We start from the raw sequence: 22,690 nt of genomic DNA on the forward strand, positions 1-22,690 counted from the left end.
TGAAGGAAGTCTAGTATAATGCCTTACACATATATGGAAATGAGGAAATGCTTTCTGTAGCTAGGGATTAACATTTCATTTCAACATAATACATCTTTCTGGAAATCTGAATCTTTCAAATATTGGTTGGTTTTCAAGTCTAAATGGAAACATGTTAATTTAAGTACTGTGAAAATTAGTGTTTGCAGTTCTTTTTTTATGCAATAGCGTATGCATGGAACTCATTTGCATCTTTTCAGCTTTGCTATACAAGTGGGTTCTGCAGTGGAATTTTGAAGAAATCACATGACTGATGAAATTGTTCTTAAATATGCAGTCCTACATTCAAATTTCACTACAGAAATTTATGATTTTATAGCAATCAATATTTGTGCATGACAGAAATTAAATAGTAACAGCAAATGGTCTTCTGATACAGGGAAGGTCCAGCAGATAGATATGTGGGAAGGGGGAAGGTGGGGAGTTTTTAATCGATAATTTTGAGGGGTTTTTTATATGACAGTTTTGACAGCCCCATTTGGGGAAGAATGATGCTCAGTTGATATACTGGGGAAGCCTTACTTGAACAAATGTCACGTTCCTTTTGACGGGGGTAAAAGTAAGACACATTACTTCCTCCCTCCCTCCTCCTCTCCCTCTCTAGGAGAGCTTTGCAAATTTCTGCTCATCGAGGGAAGTTGCGTTGCTTGAGCAGTTCAGCAGAATGTTCCTCTTGTAGCTGTACAAGAATCGCTTTGGAGCTGATGGCAGCTTGCTTTTTTCAGCATTTCAAAGCATTTTATAAACTTAACTGTATCAATTTGTCTGCACAAGAGGAAGAGAAGAATGGACTCAACGTTAATTTTTATTCTGGAAGACTTTAATACTGTGTCAGTTACTACCTACAAAGTTGGTTTGGCTCTAGCATATCTTAAAGGAGTTTAAAGCAGAGTGATGTGTAGTGAAATAGTGCATTATGTACTGGGACCAGTTTTTTTCATTTTGATATTCTGTTTTTAGGAAATTTAATGATCTGGAAAAGCTAAATCACAGAATAATAATTAAAAAAGGTCTGGAATTTGAAGCTAAACCAGAAGAAACCATTCTCAAGACATGATTGTTTTCGTATCGGGAAACCTCAGATCGGGTTTGGTTTACACAACCAAACTACATGCTTTTTGTCGTCACCCTCCCACAGAGTATTCTTTGTTGTATGGGATCGATCCAGTTATTGTGAACTCTGCCGCCTGTCTGTAGGAATGCGGTTAAAGTAAAGACAAGTTGAGTAGTGTACAGCAGTGCTCTTTATTTAAATAGGACAAGAAATAAAAAGAAAAGTGAAGATAGTACTTGCCATATATTTCCCTCTCCAAAGCAGTTTGGTTATTGCAAAAAAAATCAGTAATCTGGCTTTTTTTGGCCAGTGACAGTTTTTGCAATTTCATTACATTGGTCTGGGGCAATGTAGGAGTATGATTAATTAAAAATAGCAGATAAAACATAGATAAACAAAATCAAGTCTTTCAATATTGCCGGCAGGTAGGGCATACTCTTCAGCACCTCCAGCTGCGTGTTGCTGGGACACTTGCAGCTGCTTCTGCCCTGGTACAAGTAACAGACATGAATGAGTAACAGTTGTAGTAGCGTGACAGCTATTCATCATCTTGAATGAGGAACTCGTTTATTACTAAAGGAAAGCAAATGAAGAGTCCTTTTTCCCCCAGATATTTTTTCAATATTTAGGATAGAAATTTTAGCTTTTTCTGCTTTATTTTTGCTTTTTAAATTACTTGAAATCCTGTTTTTTTTTTTTTTCTTCTGTTTGATAATGGGAAAAAAAAATCCTGCTTCTCATAGATACATAGGAAATGAGGTTTATGTAGCTTAACATCTTGAAATTCTTCAGTATATAACTGTGTAGATTTTAATTAGAATGTATGCCTTTAATGTGCAGTTTTCATGGTGTAATAGTAAAGGACTGGTGAAATGAAAATTCCTTTAGGTCTGTTTGGCAGGACGTGATATATTGCTTAAGATACATGTGCATGGTTTACTTTTTGCCATGTAGGCTTCACAGCCACTACTTTTTTGCTCCTTAAGCAGCTACTCCTGTGCAACAAACTCTGGTTGAAATACATCACTCTTATTTAATTAAATAATCTGCCTTTTATTGAAGATGTGTTGTAGGAGAAGGAAGACTGAAGGGTTGATCCAGTGGTTTAAACAAAGATTCGGTGTTGGGGAAAAATATGTTCTGTTCCCAGCTCTGTTGCACGCTTGCCAAAATGACTTGGCCAAGTCACAAATCTGTTTAATCTGTTTTTAAAAATGGGGATAATACTTCATGGGCGGAGGCAGGGGGGATGATGAAATTTCAGAGCTCTTTTCTAGCACTTTTTAACAAGAGCTATGCCTTGCCTTTTAAAATTAATTCCTTGGGTTTTGAAGTGGCTTACTTTGTCCGCAGTGCAAACACCCTAACTCTCTCCCTTTCCGACTTGCCTCCCCTCTCCCTGTTTTTGAGGACTATTGGCTCTGGTTTTGCCAGTGCTCCAGGCTTTCTTACATCGACTATTCCTGTGTGAATGCTACTATCCCCAAACTTTGGTGTGCCTAGGAGTGCAAAGAATGCTGGATCTAATGTGTTGTGCTGATGTGCGTTCAATATTTCAGCGTTTTTTAATGAAAGATGTTACAGAAATGCAGAGCAGTATGTTTAGTCAATTATAGTTGAGACCTTGACAGTAGTATATATGGGAACATATAAATGCCTTAGTTATTTATTAATACATGATACATAATTGCCATCACTCTGACAAGTTTTATTCCTAGTGTAGTTTCTAGTATGTGTACGTCTTTAGAGCAGTAGAAATTTTGTGAGGAATGCTTGACTTAAGTGGTCATAATCCATTCTGTTAACAGTATCTGCAGTCAAAATACTGACTTTCTTGGTCAAGCTAAAGGGTCCCAAGTTAAGCAAACTTTATTCTGTTGAAAAGCACTGAATATGCGCTCTTGTTTACAAACAGAGTCTGCACTTCCTTTTATGACTAGTAACTTCTGGAAGCCTATTTTTCTGTATTAGTTCAAATTTCAACCTTTCAAAGAGAATGGTTAGAACAGTTGCATAATAAAACTTCTTTTTAATGTAGTAAGTACAATACAGCTTTTAAATTAAGGTGTTGTGATGGTTTTGCTTTACCTTTTTAAAGAGAGATTAGACTGTGAGGTGACTTAAACTTACTAAAACATCAGCAAACTTCTACGTTTTGGCTACAGGAGTTTTCTGCTGGGTTAGTAAATTAGCTGCAGATACCAGTGGCTCCTGGTAGCAGGTAGGCAGAGTAATCATGGGGCTGGGAACAGAACTGGTGCAAGAGGCAGGGAAGAGCCTGCCCCGTTTGGCAGTGCTGAGCTGTTACATCGCTGTGTCCCATGAAACTATCCCCAAGATCAAGCTTTTATTGCTAAGAGCCTGGTTGGTACCTATGCTTCAGGAATCTTGGCTTATATTTTTCATTATTTTACTAGATGTTGTTTGAAGTGGGTTTCATTTTGCTTACTGTTGGGGGGTGTGTTGAGTGAGTGAGAGTGTACGTGTGTGTCTACCCCTAGACTCTCTTTAAATTCAATGAAAAACAGGCATCCCTAGGCCTGATTGCTGCAAACCGATTTAGGCTTTTCCCTTCTATGGGATGTACGCCATTCAGTGTCTGTTCATTTTCACTCGCTGTAAGGATGGATGACTAACACAGGTACAGGTTTATCCTTGGAGAAATGAATGCCATGCTTCATGTTTGCACGCTATACCCTTTCCTTCTCTGTACTGTTGTTCCTTTATCAGTACAGTGACAATAGTTACCGTATATTCTGATGAAGACTTTTATGGAGTCTATTTTTTTTATTCCTGGACAGATTTCCACTTGCGTGACTATCTGACTTGTTAAATCATGTCTGTTATTTTCATTCATTTTTATCCTTCTGCACTTCCCTGCTGCCCCTTAGAACAGCGCACAGTTTGAGAACTTGGCATGGTCTTAGAAGAATAGCTCAGGAGGAGTGCTTCTTGAGGAATATTTTCCAATGACAATGTGTTTGTTGTAGATTAAATAGTTGCTTTGCTTTGCGGCCTTTCAGAGTCTTTGGAGTCTTGATTGGTTCTTGAGTGCCCACACAAGTGATTAAGGAAAGTAAGTTTGTGTACGCTGTGGAGCAGTCCGTGCATATAAAATTTCTAGAGGGTCTGCACCTTCACTAGAAAAGTTTTAGAAATTTGCAGATAAAAGAAAAATTGAAAACTGGTTTGAACAAACATTCTATAGAGTACAGTTGGTTAAAAAAAAAAAAAGACCTCAGAATATAATAAAAAATCTTGATTTCCATTGAGATACCCAGCCCAGCAGTATCACCAAAGTGAAACAAGTATGGAATGGTCCTTGGACATCAAGTATCTTTAGGTAGGTAATTGTGAAATGTAATTAATGCCCATAGCTTTTTGAGAGGAGTCTGAAAAAAGTCTGTTCTTTGACCAGACGGGCAGATTCGAGGGGGAAATGAAACACTGCTGTCTACGCAAAATTAGAGTTGGTAGGAAGCAGTTTTTGTCACTCTTCAATGGCCTGAGTTAGTCATGGATTTCTGTGTGAAATAAAGGACTGTTCTGCTCTTGGAAGCAGAGTTCTGTCTTGAAAAGCCCATCTAAAATAAACTTTGCTTCCTTGATGCGGGAGTAATCTCTCTTTCTGTGCAGCCTTGCCTCTGTGGGTAGCTGTTCTTTCGGTAACGATTTAGGAAGTTTTGGCATAATTTTGCAATAGAATGCAGGTCTCTGATGAGGTAATAAATGAAGTCTTGTTACTAAAGTAATGTGTGAGTCATAAGTGCTTTTTTTATGATTACGCTTGCGTCAAAACACATGATGACAGCACTTGTTCACTGTACTTCCCCCTACTGTTTTAATTGTAAGGAATAGTAACATGCCAAGTGCTGTATGTTTGGCTCTAAGCAGTTTTGTTTGGTTTGCCAATAGCTTTTTATTTAGCACCGACTAATAATATTATAACTTCAGTGTTTCCGTATGAACTTTTGCATCCCCGTGAGTACCCCACAAGGGAGGGTGAAATGCCAGGCACCTCTGTAACTAGCGAACTTGGTAATAAAGGATGTAGTGGTTTTGGTTTCTCTACTTCAGCTCAGCTATGATTGTAAATCATATGTTTTATGAAAAGTTTTTGAATGGTATTTAGTGTTGTGGTGAAAGTTTGAGCTTGCATATTTGATAATAGGAAACCATTGTTAAATGCAGTTATCTGGAAGGAAGAAGGAATGATGATTGATTTTTACTTTCCTGTTGCAAGTGTTTTGTTTCTGTTTTTTAAACAGGAAGCTATTGTATTATAGAGTTATGTATGCTCTGTTGGGACTCGAAATAGCTATTTGAAATTTGGCAAAGATAGAGGCACACAATCTTTTGGACAAATTTTAATTTGTTTTTGTAGTTTAGAACGAAATATAGGGATAGAGACCACACAACCTGACTCTGCATACGGCTTTTGTGTACAGAGATGCTAAATACCCGAAAATGCAGTGTTTCCATAGGCGGAGTTTCTTTTGTATTCACAGGCTGGGGAGCCTCAAATTCCAGAGGCATTACATGAGCAGTTTTAATGAATTAGTGTCTGGTTTTCCTGCAGCAGATGTGACAAGCAGCTTTATAAGCTGCTTCCCATCGATCGCTGTTTTCCAGCTCTTTTGTGTCTTTCTTTTGCTTAGAGAAAAGCAACGAAGGGCTTGGTTTCTACAGTAACTGCTGCCTACATTCTTGCCTGCAGGCCAATTTCTTTCTCAGTTCCTGCAGCCTGTGCAGGGCTACTGTATTGAATTTCTTTAGGTTTTGGTTTGTGGTGGTGTTTTTTTTTTATTTTGCTGGTTTAAATATTTTACCCTTTAAGAAAAGAGGATAATGCAGTGGGAATTTGTGATTTTGAGATATGTATTTTTAATTAACCGTAGCACATTTCCGTGACTGTAGGATAGCCTAAATGTTTTTGCTGCTGATCGTTACCAATGTTTGTGTGGTTGGTATATAAAGAAAATGAAATGTCTGACTACTAAAACAAGAACCTTTGAAAATTTGTAATAGCACTTTTGTTAATGCTTGTTTCTGTAGCGTAATAATGCAGGGGAGGCGTGAGATCAGCTTGAAGTTGTTAATAGAATCATTTACATTTGCAGTGAAATTTGCTGTAGCTGAACAACTTCAGGACACGTCTTTTTCAGTCTCGACTCTTAAATGCCCTTAGAGAAATTGTTGTGAAAAATGCGTTGTTTCTTATGCAGTTAGCTTTCGAAGTGGGAAAGAAGAATTGAACACCGTTTCAAACAAGAACATGTGTTTATTACTCAGTTTGTATTTGCTGCTAGTGGTTCAGGAATGTTCCTGTTGTCGTCATGAATATTCTGTTGTCATAGGATCAGTTTTTGACGCAGACAGGCTTGTTCCAGATCCTTCTGAAAGCAGGTTAGCACCATTCCCGTAATGAATACCAACAGCTTTACATACTTCTTATGCACTTGCTAAAACATGAGTGGGGAGGTACGTAACCTAGGTTTCCTGTGGGGGAGCCATTAACTTACAACTGGATCATATTTCCAGCCTTTGCTTAGAATTTGGTAAAAGTGTTTTGTTGGCCCACTTGGATTAACATGAGGCTACAGCAGTATTTCATCACTTGTGATGATGCATAAATTTTGCTTTTGAATCTTAAGATATCTGAGTGTATAGATAGATCAGTGATCTTTTTCTTTTGGGTGTTTTTTTCATATTGCTTTGTGGCACTGTGTAGACAGTGATGGCACACCTGAAAAAACACACAAATATTTGTGAAAAAGCATGCCCAGTGCTCAGAATAAAAAGCCTACTTGCTGGTTTAAAAATCTGAGAGTGTTTTGTTCCTTATGGTAGTGGAGGTCGAGCTTGCTATAGAGCCCTCACATTTTCTGTTTGTGAAGGACATGCTTTGCAACTATTGATCTTTGGTCAGCAGAAATCAATTGCAAAGGATACAGAGAATTAAGGGAAACACACATGAGGTCATGATTCGCTCCCCAGAGGAAAAAGCTGCCGTTTTTTAAAGGGCAGTTGCTTTTTGGGTAACCTCTAGAAGTGTCCTGCCTAGTGATGGCCAAACATAATTGAATGTAAATTTATGGTAAACTAGCCAAATCAAGACTCGGGTTAAAACCGTGGAGGCGGGGAGGAGGAGGAGTCCATCCTAACACAACGTGTATGTGTACATGTACTTGTAGGAAGCGATGCCGTGTTCCTGCTGGGGTAGTTTCTCGCATTGCTGCGCAGGGTGTGGTCAACTGCAGGCAGAAGAGCATTAAACATTTCCTTTTCAAAAAGCTAGGAGAGGAGTTGGGCTTTATGTTTCTTTCATATAAATTTTAGAAGTATGGTTTTTTTTATCATCCCCCCCTGCCCCCAGTCGATAGAGAAAAGCAGATACTCCTTTCTTCTATTACCGACAATATGGAAAGTATTACAGATGTAATGTTAAAGGTAAAATTTCTGATAGGAGCACAAGGTTATACCTCATGTACCTGAACAAGCAGCTATGTAAAAAATTGCCCATTGAGAAAGTTCTCTCTGTTTTGGACAATAAGAAAATAATTATAATTTGATCAGTATTATAATATACTGGATCACCCTTTTTCAGTGTATCCAGTATAAAATTTCCTATGCTCTTAGCATTTTTCTTATTATGAGTAAGTTTTACAGCAGCACTTTTTAAGGTAATCCTAGAAAACACTTTGTAAAACAAATCTCTGAAGTTATTTGTATTTAAAGAGTCAAGGAGATGCTTGCTACAAAAATGGTGTAATTTTTTTTCTAATAACGTATACTTTATTAGTAATCATTTACTGCTGGGAGCTTCGAGTCAGCTATTTAATAATGTCACTATTGGATGGATTTATGTATCTACCTTCATTATTAGTTTGGAAATCCAGATTTTTAACTGTTAGGTACTTTAAGATTATCGTAAAATTTTGACTCTGCTTTGAAGCTGCTCAGTTCAGTTTGTCTTTTTAATTAGTTTTGGTTTTGTTGATTCTGTTTAGGTCTACAAGTGATGATTCTATTCTGGAAATGGACTGCAGTATTGACTTGCAGTTCAATTAAACACACTCCGAAGTCTTAAAAATAAATGCTGGATGTGAATGATTTAATATGCTTGCTCTTGGTGTTGAACAATCAGAAACCTTTTGGTAAAATGCAGAAGAGGAAGTTAGAAATGTAATTATGTTTCTTTTGGAAAAGGGTAGGCTGAGTGAAGCAGCCACTTTCTCCTTGGGATGGGAATTGTTGCTTTTCTCCAAGTTATCAGAAGTCACTTCTTTCGGGTCTCTCCAAGATCTGGAGTGGCATTTCTTCTTACAGGTTTCCTAGTGTTTTGCATGTGTCAGTTTGATCCGTGAGGGGAACCAAGCTCAGCTCTTTCTTTAGAGATGCACCTTTTTCTCAGGACACTGAAGGCACAATACACAGACTTTACAAAGGCTGAAATTATATGTAATTTTACTTCAGCTTTTTCTACCTCCATGGTATCTCTAGTTGTTTTTGTAAAGACTCATCTTCTAAGCCTTGCTTATTTAAAAATTGGTTAAAAACAATGGCTAGATCTAGTTTAATTTATAATTAATTTCCTAATAACCCATTGTGATGAAATCAATAATAAATGAAGCAGAAAGTGGAGAAAAGATTAAATTGTGGTCCTTGTTCTTTCATACTGAAATTTACCGATTAGCAGGAAGTCACACAAATTGTAATTTCCAAGTACCGTGTTCCTGTGGATACTTGAAATGCTGCCCAGCTTTGACATGCTGCTCTTAGATTTCATTTACAGATGTTACGTAGAACGACGCAGAGGAAGTGGTACCCTTGTGTGGCTTTCTAACCTTGTAGAATCGGGGTCAGCGCTGTTGTTCATCAGTGACCTGGGATACGGGACAGAGAGTACCCGTTGCAGGTGGCGGATGCTGCTGAACTGGGGGCGGGGAATGGTTAACATGCTGGAGGGCAGGGCTGTCATCTAGAGGGACACTGACAAGCTGGAGGAACGGACTGACAGGACCCTCGTGAAGTTCAGAAAAGACAAATGTAAAATCCTGCGTCTGGGGTGGGTAAAGGCTGGGAATGACTGACTGGGGAGCAGCTCTGCAGAGGAGGACTGAGGAGGTTGTGCGTGTTTCAGCAGCACACCCTTGTGATGATGGAGGCTGGCCTCGTACTGGGCGGTAACGGTGTCTGGTTTTGGGCCCCCCGTCCAAACAAAACTGATGGCAAACTGGAGAGGTGAGGGGAGGGCTGCTGAGGTGCTTAGGGAACTGGCACATATGGCATATGAGGAGAGGCTAAAGGACCTTGCTTTTTTCTTTTTGTTGTTGTTTTGTTTTTTTTTCTTCCTCCCCCCCGAAGCCCAATGGTGGATGTAGTTGCAGTCTTCCCCTGCCTAAAGGGTGGTTATAGAAAAGATGGAGCCAGGCCGTGCTGAGAGGCTCACAGTTTGAGGACGAGCAGCTGTAGCAGGTTGCGACTAAGGAATTATACCTGGACAAATGAGGAAAACCCTTCACTGTTACGTGGCTAATTACAGGAATGAATTGCCCAACTCTTATCCTTGGAAGGCTTCAAAATTTGATTAGACAAGGCCCTGAGCAGCCTGGTCCAACTTGGAAGTTAGCCCTGCTTTGAGCAGGAGATTGGGCTAGAGACCTTCAGAGGTCCCTTCCAAACTCAATTTCTCTGTGGTTCTATCTCAATGATGTAAAAAACCAATTTTTGCTTGACTTGTAAAATACAATTGAATCAAAAGTGGGCCTGGAAGTGTGCACTGTAGTATCTTACTGGTGACTTCAGCGTCAAAGTGTGCATATCTTCTATCAGAAGTATAAATAAATTGGCCGTGAGGATCATTTTTACTGGAGTGATGGGGAAAGATCATAAGTAGATAGGTAAGAGGAATCAGAAAAGGGATTAGTTTCAAATCTCCCTTCCATGGAAGGGAGGACAGATCTAGAAGTACAGCGATTTCCATCTTTTTTTGTTAGTTCACTGGTGAAAATAGGGGAGGAGAAGGAAGTACAAACGAATAGCATCATCTTAGCCTGCTGTACTGTCAGAGGGGACCTAGGTTGAAAAAGGTCTGTTTAGTGGTCCAGGTGTTGGTAATTACCTCAGTTTCTCTTTGGGGTGAGTTACACTGGTGCCCATGCTTGCATTTAAAGTATTTGAAGGAAAAAAATTGACAAAAGCGATCTCCCAGACGCTGACTGGGTTCTTTTATTTTGGGTCTTACCTTTTTTATTGTAAAAAGTTGAAGCTCTCCTTGGCTCTCAGTAAATCAACGAGAGTTTGAAAACTCTCACCTTGTTATTCTTTTAGATCTGTTTAAAATATAGGGGGATCCTTAAGTTAGCTGGTGTTCAGTGTCGTAGTAAAAGAATTGAACTATACAGTTGTAACTACCATGACTTAGGGGGTTATTAGCGCTGAACCCCTGTAATCTATTTGAATGTAAAATCTGGAGGTGCTGATAAAAGAACAGTAGGATGGCAGCTTCTGTCCAATTTCTGTCCTGGTTCTTAAAAGACAATTAAAACGGAATAATTTAAAAGATACTGAGGCACTGAGTGTCATGACAGGGTTTATAAACAGGGAGGAAATTGAATTCCTACTTCTATGTTTTGGCTTCCCGGATGGAGATGGAATGGAATTCCTCATTTTCAATGAGGTGGTATTTTCATATAGGCAGAATTACAAGTGTATAATTAGCTTTTCCCTGCAGTACAGACAGAACCACTGAGGGGAAGTGAGAAAATATTAGAAATACAGATGTGAAAAAAGTAAACTTTGCACATTTTCCCACAAGACACTTACCTGGCACCCTAAAAAGTTGCTGAACTCTTTAGAGGTAGTGTCTAGATCGGCACGTCTCTGTTTTGCCGGGAGCTGTAGAGGTAGTAAGAGTTTTCTAGGGAATAGTTTGAAAAGATTTGGTGCTTCTTGTCTGTTTTCCAGTAGTCAACCTTGAATGAACTTTAAAAAAAAAAGAATAATTAGGATCATGAGTCGCATTTTGGTTGTGACACATGTGCTGCAGTTTCCTAGATCGCACGCTGTCTGTCCTCCTGTGTGATGCTCTGTAGAAAGCACAATGCAAGTACTCGTCATAATCAATAAACGTACAGAACTAGTGACGCGTGGATACTGTGAATAGTTGTTTGAAATACATAAAATACAATGCCGGCACGTCGGCTAAATAGTGCTATTTGTTTTCATCACTTGGATACCTAACATGCTTTTCATCATATAACTGTTTAAACATGGGTGTTTTGTAAACATTTGTTTTTAGGAATCTGTTGGATCAATCTTGGTGGCTCTATTTGATTTCCTACTCCGAATGGCATCACCTTTTAAAGGAAGAATGGTAGTTAGTTGAGTAGATGAGGTATAGAGTGACAGCTTGCAAAACTACTCTTTTTTTCTTTCCTTTTTTTTTAAGTGGGTTGTATAGATGAGTTTCTTCTATAGCAACCGTCCTGTGGTAGCACATCATGAAACTATTGTAAACACTTTAAACAGGGAGGAAAATCAAATCCAGCTTGCTGTAGACTAAATGTTTGATCAGGTCTCTCCCTCCGGGTGTGCTGTGGTTTTTGTTTAGTTCGTTGTATAACTAAAGAATATGCCAAAACCAACTTGATTCTGATCAAATTAGAACATGTTCCTTACTTTGATTTTTGGAGGTAAATGTAACACGTTTGCGTTAATGCAGTTTAGTCAGAAAATCTGTTGGTTGTTATACACTTTATTCTGCTTTTTGGCTGAATTCCAGCTATAAAAAAAAATATGCTTCCATTAAAAAAAACTGTTTACAAATATGAATTCATTGACAGATGTGGTCTTCTGATAATATTCAGGTGTTTGCATGTTCTAACCAGATAGCGATTTGTAAGTATATTGTGTCTTCCTTAATGACACCATCCTTTCAAGCTCAGCATGTGAAATGTTGTAAACTGTAACAGTAACACCTTTAGGTTTAATATAGTTCCTGACTATAAGTTCGAATTTTGTTTGGCACATTTATAACCTATACAGTACCTTTGATTAGCCAATGCTCCTGGTTTTGGGGGTGTTTTTTGATTGTTTTCCAAACTTGAGTGACATTTGAGAGCACCATGTCTCTGCTATACTTTGAAATCTGTCCTTTAGTCTTATCTGAGTAAGCTGCCCTTACCTTTTTTGCAAAAGATGCCCACAGGGCAGATAATGCCTTAAGGTAGTGCGATAGTGTAAGAAGGGAGATGTTTTAATATGTGTGCTTACATGGAATACTGGCGGAATTGTCGAGTATACATTTTATGTGTTTCCATATTTCTGGTACTTGTGTCTAAGTTGTGAAGATCTACCTCCTCCCCATCCTTAGCCCACCCCAGCACGGCAGGATTCTGGTTGCTCATTAGTATGTACTGGGGATTTTTTACTAGGCAATAAGAAATCTAACCAGTGGATGAGCATCTAAAGCTATCTCCAGTTGTTCCCACATTTTTCTTCAGTTGAAATAAGTTTGGTCTGAAAAGCATTAAGTTAAATTGGCAGGTATGGAATAGCCTCATAAAATACATAAAGCAGGTGAATAAAATTTAAACCTGTCTCTGTGTCAAACGTTGTTCACTTTCTCACAGGGATTTTTGTTTAATCTTTAGCAAAAAGGATGCCTTTGGCTATCCTCTTTGCATACACTTGAGGAGTAGTGTTGTCATTATTGCTGATTAACTGAAATGTTTAGAAAACATTTTTATTGGCAAAACAGCTGAGACCTCTTTCAATTGTCACTAAAACAATATAGGCAAAAAATACTTTCTACTGCAAAAGCAAAGCAATGTTACTGAAGATTAAAAAAAACAAAAACAAAAACAAAAAACAAAAAAAACCCCAACCAAACAAAAACCAAACCACAAACCAACAACCAAACCAATCAAGAAATTGGTCCATTTAACTTTCTTGCTGAAATGCACGTGCAGTTTTTTGGCATAGATTCTGTTCCCGATTTAGTACATTGAGCATGCTTCAGAAATAGGTCGTCTGTTAAATTCGGACATGGTCCATACTGAGAAGTAAGACTGAGAGAAAAGGAAGGTCATTGTCGATTCTTTCTCTTTTTCCTGAGCCTTGGGTGTGTATTGTAGGAAAAAAGAATCACTGTGGTGCATGTGGCAGGAAACATAGTGAAAATCAAATGCTGTCTTTGTTCTATAAATATCCTTGGAATAATTTTAAGAAATAAAAAACAAAACACATGAGAGTTAGTGTTTTTAAGGCTACCCCACAGCTGAGTGTTCCTTCCAATTCTTACATCACTCTTATGTTTAATATGTTTTTCCAGAGAAATGATCGCTTTTGTTTACAGTCTTGCATTCATAGCTATGTTTCTTAGGCCTGTTCCACATGCTGTTGTTTCCTTTCTTTATAAAACTAGATCTACCTACAATCACTTAAAAAACCAAACAAACATTTTCTAAGGTTTGTTTCTGGGTATTGTGTTGTTGGAAAGTCCTTTTCGTCATGTGGAAGAGGTGTGTAAATATAATTGCAGGTTTAGTGCTGTGTGTAGCCTAACTGCTTAAGAAAGAGGAGATAGTAAAGTTATTTGAACTGTATTTTTACAGATGCTTTTGTTGAGAGAAAATTAAGTTTCTTGTTTGCTCAATCTGTTTGTTTACTGAGAAGTTATAAATAGCCTGTTCTGTTTAATTAGGTTAACTTCTAAATGCTATATACAGAGATGTAGAAAGCAAAATGCTCAAAGGTGCATTGATTGTATTTTATCTTCCAAATTTTTAACCAATTGCACATTGCTAATTTATCATTAGTCTTTAAATTTGGGCATGCAATCTTTGATAATTTATGAAAGTGGACACTTCATTGAAATTCGCTCTTAAATTCAACTCTGAAAAAAGATATTTGAATGTAGTACTACAACAGCAATATACTCTGTAAATGATCAGAATTAGGACTGAGATGTGTTTAGTAAGTATTTTCAGAGAAAATAAACCAAATCTTTTTTCATAGACCAGTCTATGAAACTGAGTAGACCTCAAATTAGCCAACATTTATGCTCCTGATTAATTTTGATATCATGGACCTGCTTGTTCATTTGCCAAAGCCATTCTTTGGCATCGTAAAATAATAGCCTTTTGTCTTCAAAATAGGCCTACTTTTAGGGATAGTTGCAAGATCGGGATGAACCTCCAGAAATTGAGAGACAACACATAAACTGCCCTTGTTACAAAGAATGGCATTTGCTTATATTTCTTTCCAAATTTTCAAGTTGCTTACTTGGGGATCTTTTTCTGGTCATGTTGATCTCTCTATATTATCTGTAAAATGAAGGTGGTTACAGGTAATTACGTAAGATACTGTACCTTTTTATTTTTAAATAAGGTTAGGTGATACATGCAAGTTATGCAGAAAATCTTACATTCTGTAAACAAGTGGCTTATATATTTGTTTTTTTGCTTTTCAGCTGTACTTTCAGGTTTCCCAGCACAAACATCAAGATAACATTCACAGCTCTGTCCAATGAAAAGAGAGAAAAACAGGAGGCCCCGGAGTCCCCAGTGAAGCCTGTGCAACCCCAGATCTCTCCCTTAACAATAAACATTCCAGACAACATGGCTCACCTGATCAGCCCTCTCCCTTCTCCCACAGGAACTATCAGGTATTTAAACCCTGCAGATTGGATATAGGGCAATGTATGGATAGACTTCAGACAACTTTCTAATTATTTTAAGTATTTTGCTTCTGTGGTACAAGTTTAGTTGAAGCTCAGCTTTACCTGCCTTGGAGAAAACCACCATTCTGCTAACTAATAAGACAGTTGCATGAACAGCCTTTAATATTCAAATTTAACATGTTAAATGTGTAACGGTTTGCTCAGGAGCCTGGCATTCTTAGAACAGCAAAGGAGCATATCTGTTTCTTGCATTCCAGATGATTTAGATTGCTTTTTACTCTTGCATGCTTATGACAGCAATTTAAATGAGATAAGTCTAAATTATACCATTTTTAAACATTCTAATAGTCACTGTCCCCTGAAGTTTATCATCAGAAAATATCTTTTTTGGTTGTCATTAGTGTGGAAAATAAGACTGATCTCATACTCCAGAAGATTTGTTATTGATGAGTCATTGCTGGAAGTAAACAGACATTTTGCTTAAAATACAGTGTAAGATGCAGAGTTTAGTGTAGGGAAGTCTTCTGCAGGGGAGTTTAATCTGGGTTTTTTACTTGCTATGCTGCTTAATTTGGTAATTGTAGCCGTTGTTCGACTTGTTATTTGGGACCAAACTTAATTAAACATAAACGAGCTGTCCTCACAAACTGGTAAAATTCATTTAGTTACAATTTTTAAAATTCATACAAAGTTCAGGAGCAAAAATTTCACTTAAAGGCACTAAAAGTTGTGTTTCAAAGTCACATACATGCTTTTGAAGGTTTTTCTTCCTTCCCCCCTCTCCCTTCCTGTATCTTCACTTGAGTGAAGGACTGTTAATGCTTGATTTTTAAAAATGCAGATCTTGTTAATGAAATTTGAATGTAAGGATAATTGACTTCTTTCACGCTTGCCAGGATCTTGATCTCAATATTGTAGTGTTCAATGAGATCTGTATAAATGGTAGAAGTAGAGAGAAAAGAGATCTAGACTTGACTGTATAACAGGTTTGCTTTCTTATTAAAATTCAGGAAAAACATATCTTGCCCAAGAAATGACAGAATAGCTCATAAATATTTCAGATAATATCACATATATCACCACAGTCTTTGCTTCACTACGAATTTTGTAATTCTCTTCAGGGCTTTCATGCACCTGTTGAGTATAGTTTATTAAAAAAAAAAAGGGACGACAGTTTTGAGTCTATTTTGAGAGCAAAGCTTGACAGTTTCTCTTCAAATCATCCTGTTTTGTAGAAGACTTGTAAACTTGCTTTGATTATACCATATGTGTCGCTTTGTCAATATATGCTAAAGTGAGCACAGTAGAGGGATGTTGTCAGTTGATATGTGAAAACATAGAACAGCAGTGACCTATATTTAAAAAAATAAATTAGTTACACGTTTTGGCCCTGATCAAGGATTCTTCCATACAACACTTTAAAAATCCAATCTCCCTTGTATAGTATGTCACTAGTAGCAAATTGTCGGTGGATTTCTTATGATGTGAAACTTGAAGAATATTTTTTTTGTATGTATTGCCCAATCTACAGTGCCTGCCCTGTTTCTGTACATAAAAAAGGAGGTAACAAAAAACTTGAGAGGCCAGGCAGACAAACAAAACTCGGCAGATGTAAATTTGTTAAAGCTTTATTGTATAAATCTAAATAACGTTCTCTAGCTTTATTCGTTACTAAAAGTTTTGAACCATAGATTCAAGTTAGGTTAAAGATTGTCTTTGGAGATAAGGCTGGTTCTGGGGGCACAGCAGGCTTTGTCATTCTAATTTTTAGTTAACTTTTTTTGGATTTCTGAGGGCTGTGTTGACGGTATGAATTGCTGAGAAGTATGCGTCCTTGTAGAGAACTACCAAAATTTTTTTGGGGGGAAGGGGACAGACATCGCCCACTGACTGTCTCTTTCCTGTTGGCTAAATGCAAATGGTAGAAGAAAATGGGCTTTGTGCAGCTGTGGTTCCTGTGGACTGTGCAAGGTAGGGGGACAACCGTTAGCAAGATGTTACAGTGAAATTATATGTAATTTTAGCTTTGTTTTTCTGTGATGGATAGCAAGACGCGAGGTATCAAGAGCCTCTTCTTTCATTTGTTTGGCACTATCTTTGCCTTGTAGCAGTGTATCTGCTCTGTTGGCCTAATACTGCATTAAATTAGATGAGTCAGTGCCGATGCATCCCATTTATAGATAAGTTTATGATTTTTATACATACATATGTGTGTGTATGTATGTGCACATACCTGTAATCACTTAAAATAATGTTGCTCTAGATTTAAATGAGAATCAAAACTTCTTTTCCTTCACTGCTCGCTATATTTTCCTCAAATGTGCAAAAATACTGCACAGGAGAGATGATCTTTTTTGAGCAGACTGAATACAAGCATATGGCAGAAATTTCATGCAAGATGTGTTTCTTGTTTCAAATGAGTGCCTTAAAATTTGTGGTTGCTTATGTAGTTAAAGTGGACTTCTCTGTTGGCAAATCTTACACAAATACAATACAACCTAATAAATCAGTTAATCCTTCTTCCTTTGAGGAGGAAAGCCTGAGCTTCATTTGACAGGTCTCTTCCTGCAGTGATTTTAATTCCCATGGATGAGTTAGAAAGGCTTGGAAGATGGAGTTTATAATGGAAGTGCTGACAGACCCTTAACTGTAGTCTAGAAGCTCTGGTAGTGGGCTTTTCTGCAATAAGAGCTTTTTGATTAGACATAATGTGGTGATATACTGTATAACAAAATAGTAGGATCTTCTTTTTATGCTCTACAGTGCTGCAAATTCCTGCCCATCTAGCCCCCGTGGTGCAGGCTCTTCAGGGTACAAAATGAGTCGTGTAATACCATCTGACCTACATTTAATGGCTGACAATTCACAGTCAGAAAATGACAAGGAAGCATCGGGTGGAGATAGCCCAAAGGTAAACATGGTTTGAAATCAAACCCATAAATTACATCTTAAGTGAATGTAAGACTTCTGAAATTTCGTTTGCTAAAGTATATGCGCGAAGTCATAATTTAACATTACAGACCTTAAAAACAATTTGTAGGTTTTTGTGATTAGATGTGAGATTTATTTTGTCCTCTCTTCCCTTTGGGGGAGGGTCGGTATGTATTTTCAGTTATATATCTGTTTACAGGCTATTGAAGATTCTTTACTGTTGTATGTTTTTGCAAATTTTTAACGTTATCTTAAAATCTGCTAATCAGAAGAGCGAAATTGTCTTAGTTTCTTTTCTGCCTCAAGATTCTGGTTGTCCAAAAGTGCCTTAATTGAAGTTAATTGTGTTTTGTAACTTTTATTTTAGAAAGGGGTGTGTGTATCTTTAAAGTTTATTGATGCAGACTTTTCTTTTTCTTGTACAGGACGACTCTAAGCCACCTTACTCCTATGCACAGTTAATAGTACAAGCAATTACAATGGCACCTGATAAGCAGCTTACACTAAATGGAATTTATACGCACATAACTAAAAATTATCCATACTACAGGACAGCAGACAAGGGCTGGCAGGTAAATTTGATTTCTGGAATGTTTTTTTTAGTTGTGAGTAATACTGGCAGCTATAAATGGTCATAAGAAGTCAGTTGGTGAGCCTAACAGCCCTTCATAAATAGAATTTGTCAAATGAGCATGGTGTCTTCTTCCTGATTGCAAGTTCTCCAACAAAGTAGGCAATTTACATTATTCTGTATTTGAAACATTGCTTTATTCATGGAATGGTATTCTTTAAATCTCTAGCAGGGATAAATACAGAACTTCGGGGAAGTACAGCTGGCACTGTGGATTTAAATATACGTATGCTATCTAGGAATGTAGTTGGGTTCCGTAACTTATAATTGTGTAAACATCCATATTGTTATCTTGAGGTAAAATTAAGATATTAAATGTTACAAGTTTAGTTTTATTGCAAAACAGTGAGCTTGGCCATGCAATGCAGCGAAGGAACAAGTGTGCGCTACCTGTCGTTATCTTGCACTATTATGTGCCCTCTTTTATTTGTGCAACATAGTCTATTTGTGAACTTAATCGTTTCTGTACTGAGTTAGACCAAACCCTTCAGTTCTGTAGAATTAATTTCTGCTTTCTTTTCATTTTTAAAGAGACCGACCTCAGCATTTGCCAGGATGACTAACCGAGTATGAATCAGTCTGGCATAGTCTTTCCAGATACGCATAAAGGTTCAATGCCTTTGCTGCTGTTTTTAGTTTCGGCAAAGGACAGAAGAGCACAATTAGCAGGACTGGCCAGTCTGCCCGTGTAACATTCAGACTGCACTGTCGATCACAGAGTATCAATTTCACTGTGTTGCTGCTTAGTACAGTCATGATCTGCAACAGAGGCATGCTCTGAAGTTATTTTCAGGGAAGTAAAATTTGGAGAGACTGGGGGAGGGGAAAGGTGAGGAAATGTTAATACTCTAGTCAGTGTACAAGTAGAAGACTAAAGAATACATGCCTTCTCAGTAGAAGAATAGATTTTTAAATATTAATCACATACTTATTTGTCATAGGGCCCATATGAAAGTTGGAACACTCTTGGAAGAATTCCAAGGTTACTGAGGAATGTAACCGTTCCTAGCTTTTTGCTGTGGTCTGGCTAGTAAAGGACTTGGCTGCTGTTGTGGCTAGGACGTCTGTGAATTTTGTTTCCCTTTCACATGTAAGCAATGCAGAATCCTGGCTGCAGTCATACTAACAAATCTGTTTTAGCAACAAAATTCTGTTTATAAATTGTTGGTGTGCTTTTTGCTTCCTATTCTGAAGTACCTTGAATATCTGCGTGTATATTGATTCTTGTAAGCATCATGGAACCAAATGTGCGCACGCATTGTAATGCACGGTTAAAGAATTCTGCCGTAGAACAGTGTATGTGTATAGATGTACGATACTTCACCACACCAAGGCGATAGACAGAGCAGACATAGGATCTTCTGGAATAGTTAATTAGCACCTATTCATAAAAATAATTGGAAAAGCTGAAAGTTAGGTGCTGTTCAGTCAGTCACTAGTCCTATAAAGCACTGCTATAACACTAACAGGTGTACCTCACGTATGAGTAGCTCTGCTAGCTTTTATCCGTCAAGTATTAGATTATAGTTAGGGTAACTTACATGATAGATTTGAGGCTATATATGCACATCTAATTGAAAACACAGAGTACATACATGTGTATAGTATCCAAATCCTATAGCTTAATAAGTTGTTTTGAGGTATTTATATCCTTTATTATATAGAGGTCTCATTTTTTTGAGGACTTGAAGACTCCTCTTCATGAACTTATTTTAGCAGGTACTTTTGGATCTACTCTTTCATTCTAGCATATGGAGAAATAAATACAATTTATAAACATGTTCTTGACATCTTTCTAGTTCTGTTTCAATTTTTGGCAGGGAAAACCATTTCTGGTTTCATCAGTTTGCGTGTAAGAAACCATACATGGTTATCATTGCATTAAGTTTTCCAAACTTGCCATCAGGGTCACGAACTCAGACATTTAAGCAGGATTTGCATTTGATTTTGCAAATTTTTGAAGAGCTTTTGTTAACCTAAAGCTTTTTCTCCATTTTTCCCCTGTTCCCCCACAAGTATTTCAGTATGTATGCTTATCTTTATTTTCTTCTTGTTCAGCGATAATATTCAGAGGGCTTTTGGGTTTATATTTCTCAAAAAAAAGTGCGCAAAGCCAAGCACAGATACAGCCACTTCAGGGTGTTGGCAGTTTTCTACGTCTCTCTGATCAAAGAGCTGTGTGTGTGTTACAGCAAAGTGAGGATAAAGTAATGTGCAATTAGAGTGCAGTAACGAAGATCTCGCCGAAGAGCTGTTTTAGGACCTACTGCCATTTGTTGTTTTTCTAGGCACACTAAATCCTTGTTGAGACAGACTGGACTGTGGGTGAACTCCCAGCCATCTAGCTGCATTTGGAACTTGTGTAATTTAACCTTTTCTTTCTGTATTGTGGAACAGTAACGGGATTATCATATAAGATCAGAATCAGTATATGCTGTATTTTACTGGCCCTTCTGGAATGAACTGACATTGACACCTGGGGAAGGGTGGGGTATGAAGACTGATAATTTTTCTTTTTTTTTTTTTTTTTTTCCCATGGGATTCTTGTTACTGCCGCATTAGCATACTGTTTTTTTAATTGTTGGGAAAGATTTGAAAAATGCAAGAGTCCTTTCAGGTTTACGGCACTGCCTTTGTAGTGCTCTGAGTTCTGTTGAATTAAGGAATTGAAGAGCTGAACCCCGAGTCTCCTATAGTACGAACTGCTGCAGTAGGCCACATTCTGACTTGGAAAAGTTATATGAATTCTACATATTTTTTTATGTTCCATAGAATTCAATACGTCACAATCTCTCTCTGAATCGTTATTTCATCAAAGTACCACGTTCCCAGGAAGAACCAGGCAAAGGCTCATTCTGGAGGATAGACCCTGCCTCTGAAAGCAAATTAATAGAGCAGGCTTTTAGGAAAAGGCGGCCTAGGGGAGTACCTTGCTTTAGAACCCCTCTGGGACCACTCTCTTCTAGGTAAGGAAAAACAGATGAACAAAAAGACTATGGCTGTTGTTTAATCTTCAGGCTGATACAGACTTGATAGTTTTGGATACAGTCACAAGTTTAGTAATTTAATTTCATCCAGACTCAGTATCTGAATTCTGTATGACTTACTAGGAGGCTGCCCCTTACACCAGGCTTGTTTTTATTGCTTGTTTTTAGTGTTAAAGAACTGACTCAGTTTGCATAACTAACTATCAGATTGTTAATGTAAGCAAGCCTTGCTGTACCTTTGTGTTTTTTTGGGGTTTTTTTTGTTGTTTTTTTTTTTTACAGAATTGTAATTTTAGTTTCTAACTGCCATCTACTGCCTTTTAAAACTGTTTGCAAAGAAAATTGTCAAATACTGGCTCCCATTTTATTGAACTTAGAGATGACAATTATGTATTTAGTTTGATAATGTTCAAGCAGAATTCATGATGGGGAAACACATGGGTTTAAATTATTCCCTCTGTAAAGTTGTGGCCTTTCTGCTGGTGCAGATCTTTTATTACTTGCCCTATAGACTGAGATTTGCTCATCATTCTTCTCCACCAGAAGAAACGTTCATGTTTCACAGATCGTTTAGAGTCTCCCTAAGAAGGCATCCAGCCACCACTTCTCCATTAACTATATCTGAAGTTTGCTTTTAAATTCTGTCCCTGTTTAACGGAAGCTTTATAAAAGATCATCAGAACTGCTTTGGGTTGTAACTGTACTTGCCAGAGGGCAGAGGTGCCCTCCTGTGGGCAGTGTGTGTTATGGTCTCTTTAGAGGGAGGTCACTCTTTCACAGTTCAGAAGTTAAAACACATCAGCTGCTGCTTTCATTTTTAAATACAGAAGTGCCCCAGCTTCTCCTAATCACTCTGGAGTGTTGTCTGCACACTCCAGTGGAGTCCAGACCCCCGAGAGTCTGTCCAGGGAAGGATCTCCAGTCCCAATGGAACCTGAGCCTAGTGCTATCCAGCCAAAACTAGCGGTAATACAAGAAGCACGATTTGCACAGAGTGCCCCAGGTGAGGAATCCTGAAATAAGCGTTTGGGGGTTGGAGGTGGGAGAGGGCCGATATGTAAGTATTACTAAGACTTCATATGTACACCAAAAAAAGTGGTAAATATTTAACCTCTTAACATTTAGAGCAAATCTTTGATAAACACGTAACCATGCCAAGTAAACTCTGTTTGCATACATAGGGACTGTTATCTGTGTGCTGTTCCAGCACCCTTGATCACTTTGTTACTAAGCAGAGATTGTGCTTCTGTATAGGACTGTACTGTCTCGTAACAGTTGTCACTTCTTTTCAAAACATATTCTTTCTGGTTTAGAAAAAAAACCCCAAAACTTCAGGTTACATGGGTTACAGAAATAAGGAA

At 37.8% G+C, this 22,690-nt stretch overlaps 1 protein-coding gene across 1 annotated transcript in view; it reads left to right on the plus strand.

Moving 5' to 3' along the window:
- The window catches only part of FOXK2 (forkhead box K2), a 48,834-nt gene that overhangs the window by 19,603 nt on the left and 6,541 nt on the right, over nt 1-22,690 (plus strand). The window contains exons 2-6 of the mRNA XM_082326948.1: nt 14,571-14,765; nt 17,544-17,691; nt 18,137-18,283; nt 21,115-21,308; nt 22,157-22,332. Coding sequence (XP_082183074.1) covers nt 14,571-14,765; nt 17,544-17,691; nt 18,137-18,283; nt 21,115-21,308; nt 22,157-22,332 — 860 coding nt within the window. The remainder of the gene's footprint in view (nt 1-14,570; nt 14,766-17,543; nt 17,692-18,136; nt 18,284-21,114; nt 21,309-22,156; nt 22,333-22,690) is intronic.

The sequence above is a fragment of the Platalea leucorodia genome, assembly GCF_965183815.1.
Source record: "Platalea leucorodia genome assembly, chromosome: 14".
Lineage (NCBI taxonomy): Eukaryota > Metazoa > Chordata > Aves > Pelecaniformes > Threskiornithidae > Platalea > Platalea leucorodia.